We start from the raw sequence: 18,043 nt of genomic DNA on the forward strand, positions 1-18,043 counted from the left end.
TAAGTACATAAGGGCCTGATCCTGAGAGGTACTGAGACCATGCAACGGCCATTGTGTTGATTCCCATTGACTTCAGTGGGAGCTGCAGGGGCTCATCTTTCTGGATTGGGCTCTATGAAAACAATAAAACACTTTAAAATATTAATACAAACTTCTATAGAAAAATAATATTTTTGAAGATAAACCCTTATATCACAGGTTCTCAACAAGTTGGGGGAGGAAGGGGGTTGTAACCGCTTTATTTCTCTTTATGCCTAGATTAGGGGGCGGGGAGAGTCTCTAAACTTTATCCTGTTTTCTCATGGTCTTACAGTGTGGAAAAGGTTGAGAACTACTGTTCTAGATCACAGAATCGAAGAGAGGGGTTAGGAGGAAAGGTTGTATCTATGATTTCCCATTTTTCCCCAGTCTCCGCTTTAAACAAGCAACCATGTTCAGGCTAAATCAAATTCTTCAAAAACCGCAAAATTGATCATAGAAGCTATTTATTACTATGATAAAATATTGACATAGCAGAATGGTTGTTAATGTATTATTTATATCGCAGTAGAGCCTGGTAGCCCCACTTATGTTCTGGCTCCCAGTGTGGTACAAATATGTAAGTTACAGCCCTTTCCCTGAGGAGCTTGCATGGAAATTACACTGGGAAGCTGAACAAGTGAATTGACTTGTTTGGGCTGAATGTTTGCTATAAATTTCTCATTTCACATTCCCTGAGGTGTGAGCGAGTTAAGATTTTCAGCATGAATACAAGAAACACTTTATCAGTTATCGCTGCTGAGACGTAGGCATTCTTTAAACACAACACTTTTAATTTGAAATCTGGGGAGCATCCTGTTTAGCTAATAAAGGAATGAATCAAAGCACCCAGCAAAAACATATTCCTATGGACATCTCTCTCTGAAGAGCCCCTCATGATTTATGCAGATTCTCTGGGTTACTTACTCAGAGGATGTATGGAACACTCCAGAAAGGAACATATGCCAGTATCTGTGAGAGCCTCACTCCCCATTGTGTTTCTAAGGGTTTCACATAGCTGTTTGTTGTCCCTATTGTGTGCACCATTAGGTCAAAAATAAAGGCAAAGAAAATGGATTAAAATCTTTGAGTGCTTCAGGAAGGGTGTAAAGTGACTACCACACAGGTCAGAAAGGATCTTCCCATCTCTCATCTCTGAATAGCACAGCCACAGCAAATCCTGCAGGAGGGGGCAGAGTAGGAGGAAACCTCTAAGGTTCTCAAGCAGAGTTCCTCACAAGTCATAGAGTCAGAATAGGCTATAGACAATCCACAAACTCCAGCAAATCCTTCAGGGATCTGTATGAAATCTGACGAGACATCCCTGGGAGGCCCTGTGCACCTGACCTCACCCCACACACCCAGGTAGCATGGTTCAGAGAAATCTATCAAGGACACCTCATTGTCACAGTTGCTCCTGATACACCACAGAAGAGGGAATATAGCTCCAGGATGAACTCCCTTTACTGTCTAATCTCTATGGAGCTGGGAGGGAAAGGATATATGTCCCTCTCCAGCTATACCACCAGCCAATATGGGCCCATCCACTTCCCATCCTCACTCACTTAGCCCCAACCTCCTTTCCCTGAATGGATTTCTGTATCACAATTGTGCTGCAGGTGGCTGATCCTGCACCTCCTTTGCCATTTGCATGCTAATGAAGTGAGATGTGTAAATGGAAGGACACCTCTATGCATGGATCTGGGGAGCACAATATGGCCCCTCAGCATTTACACTATGTTAACTGAAATTAAAATCTGGCATTTCTTCCATTAAAGAAAAAAGATGACAGTACCCAGAAAGATCATGGGCACCCCAAAACTTGAATGCATACAGAAAGAAAAGCAGCAAAAATTTTGGCACATCCACATTAGAAGTGGTGACATTTTCCATTTAAACATACTTCAAAGATGCAGATGCAGTGGCCAGTTAACTCATACCTTTTCTTAATTATTATAATAAATGTGCATAGTCATTAAAACATAAGGATCCTAATTTTGAGGACTTTACTCAGCTTTTCTAAGTCCTACGTCAGACCAAACCTCCATTGGCTATCATGAAAAAGAATGTAGTAAAAAGTCGGTCACAACCTCAGGATTGACCCCAGACTTTTAACATACTCTAGGACCTGATTCTCAGGCTGTCTTCACTGACGGCAGCAAATTCGCCACCGTCAGATCGACTTCTCTGGATCGACTGAGCGGTCAGTGAAGACCCGCTCAGTCGATTCAGAAATAGACATATTAAGACCACCTCCTCAAGTGGCGCAGTGCAGTGAAGACGGTGCACAGAAGAGAAGCAGAGAAGTCAACGGGAGTTACTGCCGCCGAATCTCAGAGGTTAGTGAAGACAAGTTCTCAGTCACACCAAAGCTACTTCACATAGCTCTAGCACAGTAAAGGGGGCTTAAAGTTTACACTCATTGTAAGAGCCCTTTATGTTGCCAGAATGACATAAAATGGCCTCAGTGTCAATCAGAATCAAGACCTTTAGTTTTCTGATTCTATGAAGCAGCAGGTTGTTGTTGACTCTTTTCCACTGGTATTTTGTCAGGGAATTTTATACAATAGGCTAACTATATCCAGCTATGTAAAACATACCTTGCTCACCACATGAGAGCCAGACCACGTTGGCTAAAGATGCTTGGGACCTGTCTTAGCAAGCTATCATTTATTGTAAAATATAATGAGCCAGATTCTCAGTTGATGTAAAGTCAACATAACTGCATTAAAGTCAGTAATTTATACCACCTGTGGATCTGGTCCCATAATTCTACAGCAAACCTTGTTCATTCTAACTCATTTAACAAATTTAAGTTTTAGTTATTTATGTTTAGGTAGAGTAATCTGTTTGGGATAGAGTGGCCTTGTATTTAAGTAATACTAGTAGTGGTGTTAAGGCCGGGTCGTGGGCGGCCTGTGGGCACAGAATGAGCTGCTCGTATCAGGGCTGAAGGTCGGAGATCAATTCAGGCCTAGGCCAGGTCAAAACTGCAAAGTCAGAGTCCATTACCAAATTGAGAATGTGAGGCGAGAATTAGGGTCAGGCCAGGCCAGGGTCTTTCACAGGGCCTGCAACGGTCTTGCGCCAGAGATAATAAATCAAGGCTGGGATCAGGAGCCAAGCCTAAGTCAAGAGCAGGAGATAAAGGCGAGTTGCAGCAAGGGGGATGCAATGCAGAAACACACCAGAGGTCTGCACTGCTCAGATATCTTTCAGAAGTGGCTTCTTGGTTTATATGGGGAGTGCCAGCCAAACAGGGAATCATGGAGAGCTGTTGCTCTTGCCTCTTAGACTGGGACTTCCTGCAGGGCTTAGCCTCTCAGTTCCTCCGAGAAGCAACCCTACCTGGGCCCCTGGTGGTGATGAAGCAGCAGCATCTGCTGGAGAGACTGGTTCTAGGCCTGTGGGCTCTTACAAGTAGCAATAAAAAAAATGGGCCAGTTCCTGCATTCCTTAATTAGAAACAATTTCCATTGACTTCAACAAGAGTTTTGCTTGAGTAAGCACTGCAGGATTTATCCCATTAATTTCATTTATACAACACTGAACTATTAATAATACTTCAGACTTCTATAGTCCTCTTGAATGAAGACCTCCGAGCATTTTACAAGAATGGGGAAGTATTATTGTCCTCATTTTACAGCTGGGATAACTGAGTCACAGACTTGCTCAAAGGAATATAGGAAATCAGTAACAGAGCTAGGAACAGAATCCAGTTCTCTTGACATGTAGTCACTGGTTTAACTCCAGAAACACATTGTTATGCAAGTCCCATTAGCCCCAGTGTTGCCCACAATCACACTAAGGCTTCCTATAATAAGTTCAAAGACAAACAGAGAAGTGTCTTTTACTTATTAGCATCAATTTATGCTAGACAGAAACATGGCTTTAAGCATGCAAAAATAACCCCAACTAACAAAAAGTCTTATTTTAGCAGAAAAACTGACCTAATGTTTTGCTTCTCATGAATCTCTCAACAACCTGAACTGTCTCTGTTTTCACCAGTGCAGTGATTCTTTATTTTTTAGCTTTAGTTATCATCCTCCCCTCCATTATCATGTTTTCTATTAAAACAGTCTATGTTTTAGAGGTCTTTTAGAACATGCATGGGAATGCTCCTGTAACCTCACCCACACACTGATAAACACCTGAGCCACAAGTCTGCCTAGGAACAGTCATGCAGGCCCATATTTTCAAAAGCTCTGGCTTGCCAGACAAAAAGGGGGCATTTTCCAATCAAAGAATAATACAAGATTAGGGCTGGCAGGGACCACAGGAGGACATCTAGTCTAACCCCCTGCTGAAAGCAGGACCAACCCCAACTAAATCATCCCAGCCAGGGCTTTGTCAAGCCGCAGCTTAAAAACCTCTAAAGATGGAGATTCCACTATCTCCCTAGGCAACCCATTCCAGTGCTTCACCACCCTCCTAATGAAAAACTTTTTCCTAATATTCAACCTAGACCTCCCCCACTGCAACTTGAGACCATTGCTCCTTGTTCTGTTATCTGCCACCAGTGAGAACGGCCTAGCTTCATCCTCCCTGGAACCCCCTTTCAAGTAGTTAAAGACTGGTATCAAATCCCCCCTCATTCTTCTCTTAACAATCCTGTTAGTGCAACTGAGATAGCTTAACACAAATAAGAAGTCCCATTAAGGTGCAGGCTAACAAGTCTGAAGTCATTTTGGTAGGCTGTATTTTAGCTTAGGCTTCACGCTGGGTCACACAGCAGCAAGCTAACACACCTTCAAAAGTGTTAGCCTGCACCTTCATGGAGCTTTTTAATTGTGTTAAGTTAACTTTACTGAACTAACATGATGAAAAATACACCCTTTCTGCCCAGCAAGATATACTAAAGACTCATACCCTTAAGAATGCAGTACCTGACTTATGCTCGCAAATTTCTGCAGCAGCTGTAAGAGCTATTGACTATGTTTGTGCATAGCTAGGTGTACACACACAGCAATGGACTTGTACTTGTACTTGTGCACTGGGGATTAATATGGGCCTGTGCAATAGTGTGTGCCCTGAGATACACAGGTCCAAATATTTGAACCACAAAGTGCAACTAAAAAGCCCGCACAAAAACTGCAATACATTTGAATAAATCTTTCATGTTTACCTAATCAACCTTCATGTCAGCCATGGTGAGTGCTACATCTGTAGAGATTTACTATCCCTCCCACACAGTAACAGCTGTCAACTTTCTTATGTTATAATTTACCCCATTCCTGTACATTCATTGCATTCAATTTTAGATATAAACTCAAGTCATATAAGTTTCACTCTGACATCTTCAGTATGTAGCATTTGTACCCAAAGGAATACCTCAGTTTGAAGAGCAATATACGTACCATCTCCCTTCTGCCTTCATCCTTCTCTTGAAGTTTCAGATGAGCAGACACCTGTTATATAAACATACAATATGATGCAAGTTAATTTGGAATTGGTCAGTGATATGACATCTCAAGGCACCAACGAAAATCAGTTCTTAACAGAGATGCTTAATCATATGAGAGACAGGATAGTCCAGTGGATAAGGAAGCAGAGTGGGATGCAGGAAGTTCATTTCCTAGCTCTGCCACACACTTCCTATATGACAGTGGATAAGTCACAGTCTCTCTGCTTTGGTTCCCCATCTGTGAAGTGATGATAGCAATACTTCCCTATCTCGCAGAAGTGCTATGAAGATAAATTCATTAGTGTTTGTAAAGTACTCAGACACTACAGTGATGTAGGAGATATAAATAGAGAGATAAATAATTCTGTACAAGATGTCATCTGCTGTCCTAAGAGGTAACTAAAATATTCTGCTCTACCTTTATTAGAAGTAATTCAACTGTTAAGGTACTGACAAAAAAATTAATTACTTGAGTGGTTAATTTAGATAAAGTATATCATCTGGGCCCAACTTACCAAAAGTGGCTCTCTTTCTGCAGCTGTAATTTAGTCAGCCACTTTGAAAAACATTACCCTGTTGGTCTTTGACTTCTATGTAGTGTTCAACTAGCTGAAGCAGGAAAGCTGTCTCACAGAGAAGATCCCTTCCAGAAATCTGTATTATAAAAATTCTCTCTAAATTCTCTCTCTAAAAAACAACTCTGAAAAGTAAACAGATAAGGCATAGGCAAGACTAGGTGATCAGAATGGTCCCTTGTGGCCTTAAAAAATTGATGAAAACCTCTTTCCGCTTACCAAACAGTAACATCCATGAACCATTGACTCTATATATTGAAGGTTCAGCAGGTACAACAAAACTATTGGGCTGATTTTCTCATCAAAATGAATAGCAGAAGCTTCTCAAACTGGGAGTCATGACCCCTCAGGGGTCGCAAGGTTATTATGGGGGGGGGGGTCACGAGCTGTCAGCCTCTGCGCATGCTGGTATGGTATGGGGGGAATCATCACTTTTTTGGGGCGGGAAGGGGGGTCATCACAGCCTGAAATATTTTCAAAGGGGGTCCCAGCATAAAAAGTTTGAGAACCTGTTTTAGCCTGAACACTCAAACTGGCTCTCAGTAAATAGGAACTATGACAAGAGTGAAAAGAAAGATTTTATCAACTCTAAGTCCTGGGCTTCTTCACAGAGAGCCCAGGTGAAGACAGAAAGAGAGAGGCTATACATCAGGCCTCTTGGACCCAAGACAAGGGACAAAAGAGTAGTGGCAGCAGGGAGCCCTGGCGTACAGGAGCATTCTGCCAGAATGGAATCACCTGGCTAGGACATAGAAAACAGAGGGAGATTTAACAGGTCACCTGCCCATGTTCTCCGGAAAGAGACTCGCAAAGGGCTCTCTTAAAACAGCAGCGAAGCAGTGGAGACCCAAGCAAGTTTAACACCTAGAACCACAGTCTGGATAAAAAATGTGTGTTCATGTACAGAGGGAGTCTCTCTCTAGTCTCACACCCCAAACCAATCAGAACCAAAAATAAAGTTCACCATCATAGCTTCTTGAATGGTAAGATGAGGGAGCAGCATGTCATCTTGCATGATATAACAGGACACTTTGCGAAAAGAGCGCAAGTCGCGAGGCTGCCCATTAATGATGATCGCTCCTTTCATCCCAGTCTCTCTGAAATGAAACAAGCAAATGAGTTGAAATGAGAGTTACCTTTATAACCTTTGCTGAACATCTCAGAGAATGAGCCTATTAGGCAATTTTAGCCTCTTTTTAGCTGATTTCTCAGGACTGAAATAGACAGTGGAGGGAGGTGCACATGTCCTCTGTGTGCATAGTTTCATAACAAATTTCACACCTTGGCAAAATTTTTAAATCAAACTTGCGCAAAAAGTGTGCTGCCCATCTGGATGTTTGCAGAAATGCTGAGTCGTTTCTTGAAAGGCTGTTTGTGGAGTGTCTTTGCACCTCCTCCTTGTGATCTGGTGACAGCATCAGAGAGCAACAATGTGTTTCTGCTTAGTCAAGCAACTGGGGGGATGGGAAGAAAAAACTACCCAGTAATTTCACATATTGCAGTTTAATCAAGAATTATTCTTACATCCTGAAAATTTTGATGGAAACAGATTCTTAAGGGTCTATAAAACCTAATTTAAAAGACTCCATAGATAAAACGCTGGGCCAAATTTGTCAGATGGCCAGTGAGCAGCCATTTCTCATTTTTGGAATTTGAACAACTAAACTGCAATCCTATACATTAGTCTGGTTTTGCATTTTAACGAATAACTCAGAAACATTTGCTGCATAGAACACAGGAACATGACAAAGGTGATAGCATAATTCAGTATTTGTGAAGCACCTATTTTCTGCAATTACTGGGTGAGAGTCCTTCTGCTTTTTTCACACAGATCAGACTAGATTATCATGGTTGTCCTTTTTACTTACCTGTACCCTGCCAGGATGTTCATGAGTGTTGATTTCCCAGCCCCAGAAGGACCCATGATTGCAACAAGTTCTCCACTGCTGAACTTCCCTGAAATTCCTTTTAAAAGGGTCTTGTAACCTGAAGGAGGAAAGAAAATATTACTTCACAGTTATTTACTGGACGTGAAATACACTTCACTTATGCAGAGGTGACAAAGATGGCTGTGAGTATAACGCAGGAGGCTGGGAGGAAGCCGGCAGTTATACCAGCACACTACAGCCACTACCACAACCTACAGATTGCACTGGAGGTTGCAGCCTTTTTCCACTATGTGAGTAGTGGTTTTGGGGCTACATTGATCCATTTAAAAATGGCTCTACTCTTGGTTCACACTAAGAAAATTTTTCTAAAGTCATTTTGGACTGTATGTGAATCAGGTGGTAGCCTCTCCATTGCAATCCCCACTACTCAGCAGTTAATGCCTCAGCTTTGAAGCAAAATTCCAGGCAGTTGCTTAAAGTTTTATGCCAAGTCTCTGCCCAGCAAAAAAATAAAGAGTAATATTCACCATATTTGGAAATCTTAAAAGCAAAATATATTAATATCAGTCATTCCCACTCAAAGAAGACAACAGAAATAACATGAGGCAAAAGACCTACTGTGCAGAAGATCCTACTTGATTCTTTCCTCCTAAAGATAGGCCTGAGTCAAAACTCTAAGGCTTGTCAGCACAGAGAAATCGACCAGAATAGCTATTGCAAAACGTGCCCACATGGAGATCTATTCCAAAATAGCGATAGCACTTTAAATTCACACCCTACCTATCCAGCATAGCATCCCCATGTAGGCAAGCCGTAAATTAGAACACTCCCCAAATTTTGGATTGGCAGATGAAACTCTTAGCCACACCTCTATTTGATTGGTTGAATGAAGACCTTAGATCCAAACTTTATGATTTGGGTCCATCTCTAGTTGCTTAATGACACCTTTTTAAGGCATCCCCAATCTACAATATATGGCTGTTGTGCACTGAAACTCAGGACCTTCAGTATTTGACTCATTAATGATGCTGGTAAAGAGAAAGACATTTTATTTGCTCACACCTGAATTCAGGGTTCTCTATGCATAAAACTGCCTAGATTAGCACTCAAAACAGGCAAACGGATGACATATAGTTAACCATCATTTATAAAGCTGAAGCCACATTAACACGGAGATTGTTGACTGCAGAGCATCACTGGCTAATTGGATTTTCATTCTAATCTGTATCTGTGATTCCCTAACGTATCTTCTCTGATTATTTGGATTAAAGGTCTTTTTCCTTCAGCTGCACTGTGAGATACACTTGTGGGTGTGACCTGCATTTGTCCTTCTCAGGAATGCCTCTCCTTTTGTTTCTAAAGAATTAAAAATGACCCTATGCTTGGATTAAACTTTGTAACCTGAAAATAACGGTCAGGTGGCAGGAAATAGCCATGCTTTGTGTTGAATGTTTCTACAATTAAATGAAAACAAAAATTGGCGCAGGGAGGAGGGAAGAACCAAGCATATGACATGTTGGGAGTTGGCAATCCACTGAACCAAGGTTAGTTAAAATTCAGGAAGCATTTACATGCAATGTGTTACATATTCCCACCACTGGAATTATTGGCATAGATTCTAACAGGGATACTGAAATGCCAGAAAACAATCTTGACCACAAGCACCAAAAAAATAGGTGGTGGATTCTCTCCACCTAATTTCTGTCTCCTCATCACCTCTTCATGGCTCATCTTTTCTTTATCTTGTTCTCCTTTCATCTCCAGATCCCCTCTTCCCTTTCTCTGTCTCCCCTTCCTCTTTATATATCCTCTTCCTCCTCTGTGTTCTTCGTCCACTCTGCTCCAGTGCCATTGAAGGCACCCTTATGCACTAAGGGCATGCCACTGAGGGATCTTTCTGATCCACACTCTTATTCTCTGCTCTGAGTGATCCACACATCTGTGGCCAGAAGAAGCTCCCTCTAGAAGTATTTGAGCAACATGCCCTCTCCCGATACCACAGGCAGCTGTCTCTCAAAAAGCAATTAACAAAATACACCAATATACTGGCTCTGAAGGCATCCCCATTTTTTTCACATGCCAGTGGATATTTGTTTTGAAAAGCTGGCCTGAGCTGACTAATGCAAGTCAAGTTTCAGCCCGAAGTGAATTTTATAACTTGAGTTTTTCCATTATAAAAACTTCCAAATGAAAATGAGAGATCCACAGCCAAAAGCAGGTGTGATGTATAACATTATAACAAATCATTGCCCAGAGTCTGTCCACTAAATTGAAGAGCATGGCTAAAACTGCAGAAAAGTAAGGAATATCCCTATCTTCCATTAGATTTAGAAAGTTGGATCCAGCATTACTGTATTTGGCAGGATAGCTACTTTAAACTTTCTGAAATCATCCTCCCAATACACAGGACAAGTGTAAAACAGTGATTTAAAACGGAGAAGGAAAAAAAACCCAGAATGAATTTTAGATCAGGGTTTCATTAATTGGCATTTCAGACTACTAAATCCCTACATACCCAAACCATACCTTATTCTCAGCAAGAGTTGGTGAGAGGTCTTTCTACTTACAAAGGTTAATTCTGCCAAATCAAAGAGAGGAGATTTTACTATGTAGTGGGAGCATTGTGCCCTGATCCCTTATTAGGAATTAAAAACATTCTGAGCCATAAGTAACTAGAGACTTCTGTTTCAGAATATTGAGGCTAATCTTCCACAGAATCAGTTGACCTATAAATTCTATATTGGAGTCACATGTCTTTCATGAGGAATGGATTGTGTGTTTGGAAACATTTGTATTTCTCAACTACAGGGACTGCTTTCCTGTGATATCTCGACCAGTATAGGAAAATGTATCCACCTTATTTCCCAATTCACTAAGGCCAAATTGTTCCATTTACTTACTGATTCATGTTGGAGGAGCAAGGAGTTTCACTGCTTTAGAGGAAATTAAGTGAGGGCTTGTATCTCAGAGGGACATAATCCACTCTTAGAGTTGCCCAGTATGCATTAAGCCATGGTCAGTCTTAATGTAAATAAATAAATCTCTGCTAACCTCCGAACAGTTACACTTAGGTTGACCGCAAGATACTTTCACCAAAATTATTTTTCTTAACAGAAATATGGCCCGGATTCTTAAAGGCACTGCACTCCTCTGACATTTCCCAAGAGGCTCTGAATGCTTTGAAGAATCAGGCCTGTATTTGGAATCTGACATACAACTTGCAAAAAAAAAAAAAAAAAAAGTATCTTAAGCTGGCTAATCAATTCATACTATTGTCAAGAGTACAGCTGGTCAATTTCCTATGGAACATTCTTCCACCAGAAAATGTGGATTCATCAACATCAAAATGTGTTTTAATAAGGTTGTTTCAACATGACTTTTTATTCTTAATTTTATGTTTTATATTATTTGTATTTGATTTTATATTTACTGTATTTATATTTATTGCAAGCTGCACCCCCTGGCTTCAAGTGGTTTCCATTATACACATGGTTTACAGTTTGGTTTAATGCTTCTCAGCACCCCCAGATACAAATTGCTCCAGCACCCCTGCCAGCAGAGGAGCCCAATAAGCAAATAGATTTCTCTAGCCCTCTGATCCCAGTTCAAGTCCTAAGCAACCTTGTTTTTCATGTATAAATAACTGACTTTCATGAACTGAATTAGGGAGATTTCCTTATATGAGAAAGAAGATAAGAGGGGTCTAACAGAGAAGAATTCTTTTTTTGCTGGAGTCAAAGCCTTTATTGTAGGACTCAGCAGTGAAGAAGCTTGCAGGAGATTATATTTGCTTTCCCTGGTGGGGACTACTAGGGTTTCTGGAGAAACTGAGATTTTTCATTTTTTTCCAAAATTAGAATGGCCCCAAGGCAACACATGCTTAACTTTAAAAAGAACAGGATTATTTGTGTGCTTAAAGTTACGAGCACGCTTAAGTATGCCGCTGAACTGGGGTCAAAATCATCACTAGAACTACTGCTTTTCCAATGGATTTACTGAAGTAAACAACACCCTTAGGATTCATTTGCATTTCATTGATGTAATGCATTCATTTGCTATTCGGAGAGATGTCACATAGACTTTCTGAAATTTCCATGAGTTTCAGCATAATTCTGCATTCATTAACAGACATGCAGAGCCTGGCTGTGCTCCCATTTAAATCTATGGAAGTTTCTCACTGATTTAAATGGGAGCAGGATTGGTTGGGCCTTGAAAATGAATCTAAGGTGTTTCCATTGCATCACCAGCCCTTTTGAAAGTTCTGAATAGCTGCTGATGCTGTTTATACCACTATTGCATGTGCCATTGACACCTCTTTACTTCTCCATGGATTTTTGTTGCATACAATAACAAGAACTGCTACCACCTGACCTAGAGGATGTTATACATGTAGATAATTAGCATTGTCAGGTCCTATAAGCAACCATTTTTATGTATATAAATATAAAACCTCTCTCATTCTTTATAAAATTACATTTAAAAACTATGTTAAAAGAGTATTAAGGCTGCAAAGACAAGGACTTCAAACTTAGAAAATGTCAGAATTGAGGCTGCCCATGCTCAGAGCAATTGGCACAGCCACAGATTATATCACCAAACCTCTGACAAACCCTAAGGAACATGTGCAAGTGGCAATTTCCAGAGGATTATAACTGAGTCAAATCTGGGTGGATCTTCATGCCAAAAGAAAAAGACAACACTCTGACCCCTGGCAAATTTCAAGTTTAATGTTACTTTTTGTTTCACAGTTAGAAGAAAGCAACTTTTTACCACTGCCACATGAAAAATACCAACAGCTAAGGAAAGTCACTGAAAAAATGTCACAAGCATTTGTCTCATTCTAAAACATGGATTTGTCCTGTTTGAAGTTTAATTTTTAGGCTGCGCTGTCTTTCCACCACCATGAACAATTTGTTTAGCCTACCTTTCCCCCCTCCTCCATTAATTGAGTGCTTGTGTGGTGTGTCAGTGACACAGACGGCACTGAAGTTCCTTGTTTATTCACAGAACAAGCTGATCACAGACTATGTCCAATACACTATCCCCCCAATGTTCTTCACACCTCACCTACTTGTAGACTAGTGTAAATTGCAATCCAATATCTATATCAGCTCAATCCTTGGCCTCTGCTGAGAATAGGCCACTACCCTAAGGAAATAGCTGTGCTTGTGAGGGAGACCATGGCCCTCATCAGCACCTTGCTAAGTGCAACCGCAGTAGATCTAACAAGTTTTTGTTGCTGAAGATGGTAGAGAAACAAGCAGGGAATGAGGCTAGGAAGGCTCTGCTGGAGTTCTCAGAGATGATCGTCCCAGAGTGGAATTCCAGCTGTGTACATCTTTTCCTCTCCTTTACTTCGCACTGCTGACTGTATCAGCTCAAGAACAAGCAATAACTAATTTGTTTGCCGCCAAACCTGAGTCAGCAGTGAGGAAGTTCCAGTCCAGTTATCTGGCGAATCACCACCCCACTGTTCTGAGCTTCTGCCCACTCCAAGCTGTTCACATCTCACAGCCAGCATTCTAAGTAGCAAATGAGTGCAAAGTTACCATGAACAAGTCCATTAATCTATTTGGTGTCCTGAACAGATAAACAACCCATCTATCATGGCTGCACCTTCATGGCTGTATAGATGTTCATCCCTATATATTGTTGAGGTTTTTCTAGGCTCCAGCAAACCAGGTGATTCCTGTACACATATTTCACTCTTTAGCTCTATAACCCAAAGAAAGCCTGAGAAACGTGGAATTCTCAAAGTTAGACGAGTGTAGGTCCTCACCAGTCCCATGATGAAATGTGGGTTTATGGTTTGAATAGGGGTCTGGGAATCCATACTTCTGAGTTCTGTTATAGCTTTGCCATTGGCTAACTGTGTGGCCTTGGGGACAACTCACTTATGGCCAGATATTCAAAGATGAGTATGCACATTTGCACATTCAACAAGGTTTGTGTGCCTAGTTTTTGCATACAAATACCATAACTGTGCATACAAATTAGGTCTCTGACTACTTACCTGGCCAATCAGGCACCTCACTAGCCAAATAAATACCCAATTTGCATAGGTAAACATGATAGCTGCACACATTGTGTGTGTTCAACTGTGTGCGCCCAAACGCATACAAATATTCTCAAAATGTGACTAATAATAACTAGAGCTGGGTGGGATCCAGATTTTCTGTTTGTAGGAAATAAATCATAGAATCATAGAAGATAGTGTTGGAAGGGATCTCAAGAGGTCATCTAGTCCAATCCTCTGCTCAAAGCAGGACCAACCCAAACTAAATAGTGCAGATTTGAATTTTTTTGCATGCCAAAATGAAATGAAAACAAAAATTTGACGTTTCCTGCAAAATAATACGAGGCAGAAAATGATTTAGAGTCAATCTAAATGTTTTATTTTGACAAAATCAAAACATTTTCCCTATTTTAACTCTGTTTATTTTATATTTATATTATAAAAAATAAAAAAATTGGAGAGTCATTTCAAAATGGAAAATCAAAACTTGTTATTTGTGACTGAAATTTAGTTGAAATCAACATATTTCCACTAAATGTTTTTCTTTTGACAAATCAGCATTTTCCAATGAAAAAACGTTCTTTCAGAATATTTCCAAACAGCTCTACTGTTATCCATTCTGTGATGCAGTTTCCTCATTCAGAAAATGGGAATACAGTATTTCTCTCTCCAGGGTACTGTGAGGGTTTACTAATCTTTAAAGAAGTGTTTTAAGATCCTTAGATGAAAAATATGATTATAGGTATTGCTTTAAAATAATTTAAGCTTCAAAAATCTCTTGACAAAAATTGATATGGTGGATATTTGATCTCCAAACTCCCTGTTGGGTTTAAGCCAACTTGAGTGAACTCTAAATAATGGTATTTGGGGAGAAAAACAGACATCTTTTAACGTCAAGGAAATATGTGGGACAGAATGGACATTCTGGAGAGACAGAGTGAAAAATATATTGCTAAAACAATAGTAACATTCCTTATTTCACACAGACAGTTGGCATGTATACAAAGCATGACAAAATTCCACCTTGGGACAAATAAATATGTTAAGATAACTATCTACTAAACAAGTCACAGCAGGAAATTTACAGGCATTGGTCATAAAGCTTTCATCTGCCATTGGTATGTTACATTTACCTTTATGAACCATTTTGCACTTTGCATATGCAAAGATCCATGTATTTATATTTCATCCATATGATTTTCAGGGATGTAAAAAAATAGGAATTTTCCATTCTCTGAGTTCTGTGACCCGCTTTATGACAATTAATGGAATTTACAATTTTAATGCAATATTGTTCCCTGCCTCAGAGCAAACACCCTTCATTATGTAAGTGTCTGTAAAGAAACATGCCCTGGAGGAAACACTGAATGCAGAAGTGCCAAAGGTGGCCAAAATAAACACCAGTATTTTAAGGTCCTCTTCATTGCTCATTTTGGGGATTCTATTTCATTCAATTTGATCAAACTAACTGCTTCTTTCATAGTTGGTGAAATAAAAAAGGAGAGTCAAGCTCATTTTTGTAGCGGGCTAATTTGCATTTCTAATTGTAGTCCAGAACCAGGTCTAGGGTTACATACTTCACTTAATCCACAGAAAATCCACCCTCTAATAACAATTAAAGAGATTGTACACAGTCCAAGGGGAGAATATGGCCCCTGTCTAATAACTACACTCTTAGTTAGTAAAGTTACTATTGCATTGGACGTCACTTAGTAAGAAAAATGATGTCTGGCACTTTAGGACAAGTACTATTTCTGTCCTGTGTTTATTTGGCCATTCATATGTGTCATTACCCTGTTTACCTAGTTTGTATACACTGATTAGCATACAGTAATTGTGTAAATTAAGCACACAACTGCACTCCAAAATTATAGTTGTTATGTCGATCATACTAGCCAAAAAACGCAGTTTTGGTTGACCCGAAACTATTCACAAATTCAACTTGAATTTGCTGAATAGTTTTAACCAAGCTGAAAAATCGAAATGTTTTGGTAACCTCAAAATGAACCCTTTAATTTTAACATTACTGAAACGTATAATGTTTTAGGCTGAAGTCACAAATGGCCAGGTAGGAGGAGGTAGTCTCCTTATAACCTGAGATACAGGAGACCCAGATTCAATTTTCCCCTCTATCTGATGTGGAAAAAGCATTTGAACTTGGATCCCTCACACTGCAGAAGAAGGACCTACCCACACTAAACTATGGAATATTCTGGTATAGCTCTCCCAGTTTCTCCTGTTGAAGCTGTTCCATTGTGCATAACTCATTAAACTGTCACTGGAGGAGGGACTTCACAGCCTAGGTGAGCACCACAGCTGCAAGGCTATAGAGTCATTTTCACTCTCTTTCCCTGGCCCAAGGACTGTCTGTCACAGAGGGCCCTGCGTGTCGAGCTGGCCCAGTGCGGGGTTGGTACACCCTGTCACAATCGTCAGGAGTCGCTGTTGGATCAGGCAATTGCAATAAGTGGAACTCAGAGCCCTTGGCAGGACCCAGCAAACACTCAGTCTATGCCTCTCAAGACTCCTGGCTAGGTCAAACAATCTCAGTAGGGGCTTTGACCCTCTGGAGCCAACAAAGAGTCAGGAGCCCCTGAGGCAGGGCAAAGCAAATGCTCAGTCTCTAATCTTCTTAGCCTCCTGGCTAGGGCAACCAAGAGCAATTGGGAGTGACTTTCATCCTATGGGTAGGGCAGAGCAAACAGTCAGTCTGTAACCCGTGGACGGGACAGAGTAAACACTCAGTCTATGGCCCTGAGCCTCCTGGTTGGGGCAGGCAATGGCAGTTGGGGGCTCTAACCCTCTGGGCAGGGCAAAACAATCAGTCTATGATGGAGCCCCCAATAGCCACACCTAGTGGCAAGTGCAGGGAGGGGAAGGTGGAGGGGAAACTGGGTCTATCCTACTTCACTAGGCTCTGACTCAGGGCCTACAAAGCTGAAAAATTCCCAGTTAACGGTTCAAGCATCGGTTTCTAACATATCCCCTGGATCACTTCCTATTTCAAGGCTCATCACGGGCATCTCCTCAGCTGGCAGCAGCTCGGTGTCCCACTCAGGCTCTATGGTCAGCTGGTTGTCCACAGCGTAATCCAGGTCCACAATTCCTGCTGCTTGGAGAGTCACAGGTGCCTCTGCAGGAGCCTGCAGCACACATCCTTCCTCCTCCTCAGCCCACCCAGACTGAGCTGGATTGTCTCCTTTTATGTGTCCCTTCCACCCGGAGCATGCACAACAGGGGCGAGGAGGCATGGTCTTCTGGGTCCACAGTGATTGGTCAGGCCCCGGTGGCCCACAGCGGGGTTGGTATACACCGTCATACTGTCCATTATCATTCACAGTGGCAATTCATAGTAATTTATGATTAAACAAAAAAAAAAAAAAAGGAGTCAGGTGGAATGAAACATTTCATTCAATTGACAAAATGTTTTTTGACTTTTCAATTTGCCAAAAAAAATTAAAAATACGTTTTCAGTTTGACACTAAACAAAACTTTTTTCAAATTTTTTGGAATTGCCAACAACCTGAAAAATCCATTATTTGCCCAGCTCCAGTCCTAATTAGGCTTTTTGAATTAACATCCCACTGAGATGAATGGGAGCAGTTGACATCTCTCCATGCTGTTATTTCAGGCTGTCACCAGACTCAAGAATACATCCCTGTATTGGTTGTATTGAAGGTCTTTTTCACAACCATAATTACTTTTTTGTTTAATAAACCCTTGCATCCTGCAGAGTCTGAATGGGGTACAGAAAGGCAGATCTTGATCAAGAGCTGGGTGTTTCACACAATTGCTCTAGAACAAGTTTTGAATTCTCTTTGTGTAGGTGCCTATAGTTTCAGTGCCACCAGCATAAGTTGCTAGTGTCAAAAATATGACCTGACTTCTTCCAGTGGACTGCCTATATGCTACAAGGTAAAGTGGAAGCTAGTGACAAATTATTAGCACTTAACATTGACAGAGACTTTGGCATGAAGTCATTCACCACTATATGTGGTTTTGTTAATAAAAGATGACAGGCTGGTGAGAAGGTGGGAGTTGGGCTGCACAACTGATCTTAAACTTGTAGTTGAGGGAGAATTTGGAAGTAAACTATAGATTATGAAGGACCTGAAAAGACCCTGTAACTTTATTGTTCTCT

The 18,043-nt window shown here is 40.8% G+C and overlaps 1 protein-coding gene across 2 annotated transcripts in view; it reads right to left on the reverse strand.

Annotated features, from left to right (window-relative positions):
• Window positions 1-18,043, reverse strand: part of ABCG1 (ATP binding cassette subfamily G member 1) — a 60,746-nt gene that overhangs the window by 11,562 nt on the left and 31,141 nt on the right. For both annotated transcript variants that reach the window (XM_067545332.1, XM_067545331.1), the window contains exons 3-5: window positions 7,866-7,983; window positions 6,962-7,094; window positions 5,376-5,426 (exon numbers count right to left, since the gene is read on the reverse strand). In XM_067545332.1, the coding sequence (XP_067401433.1) occupies window positions 5,376-5,426; window positions 6,962-7,094; window positions 7,866-7,983 (302 nt within the window). The remainder of the gene's footprint in view (window positions 1-5,375; window positions 5,427-6,961; window positions 7,095-7,865; window positions 7,984-18,043) is intronic.

This window comes from Emydura macquarii, unplaced genomic scaffold (assembly GCF_026122565.2).
Source record: "Emydura macquarii macquarii isolate MOO-44397 ecotype Brisbane River unplaced genomic scaffold, CSIRO-AGI_Emac_v2 contig_1043, whole genome shotgun sequence".
In the NCBI taxonomy this organism is placed as follows: Eukaryota; Metazoa; Chordata; order Testudines; family Chelidae; genus Emydura; species Emydura macquarii.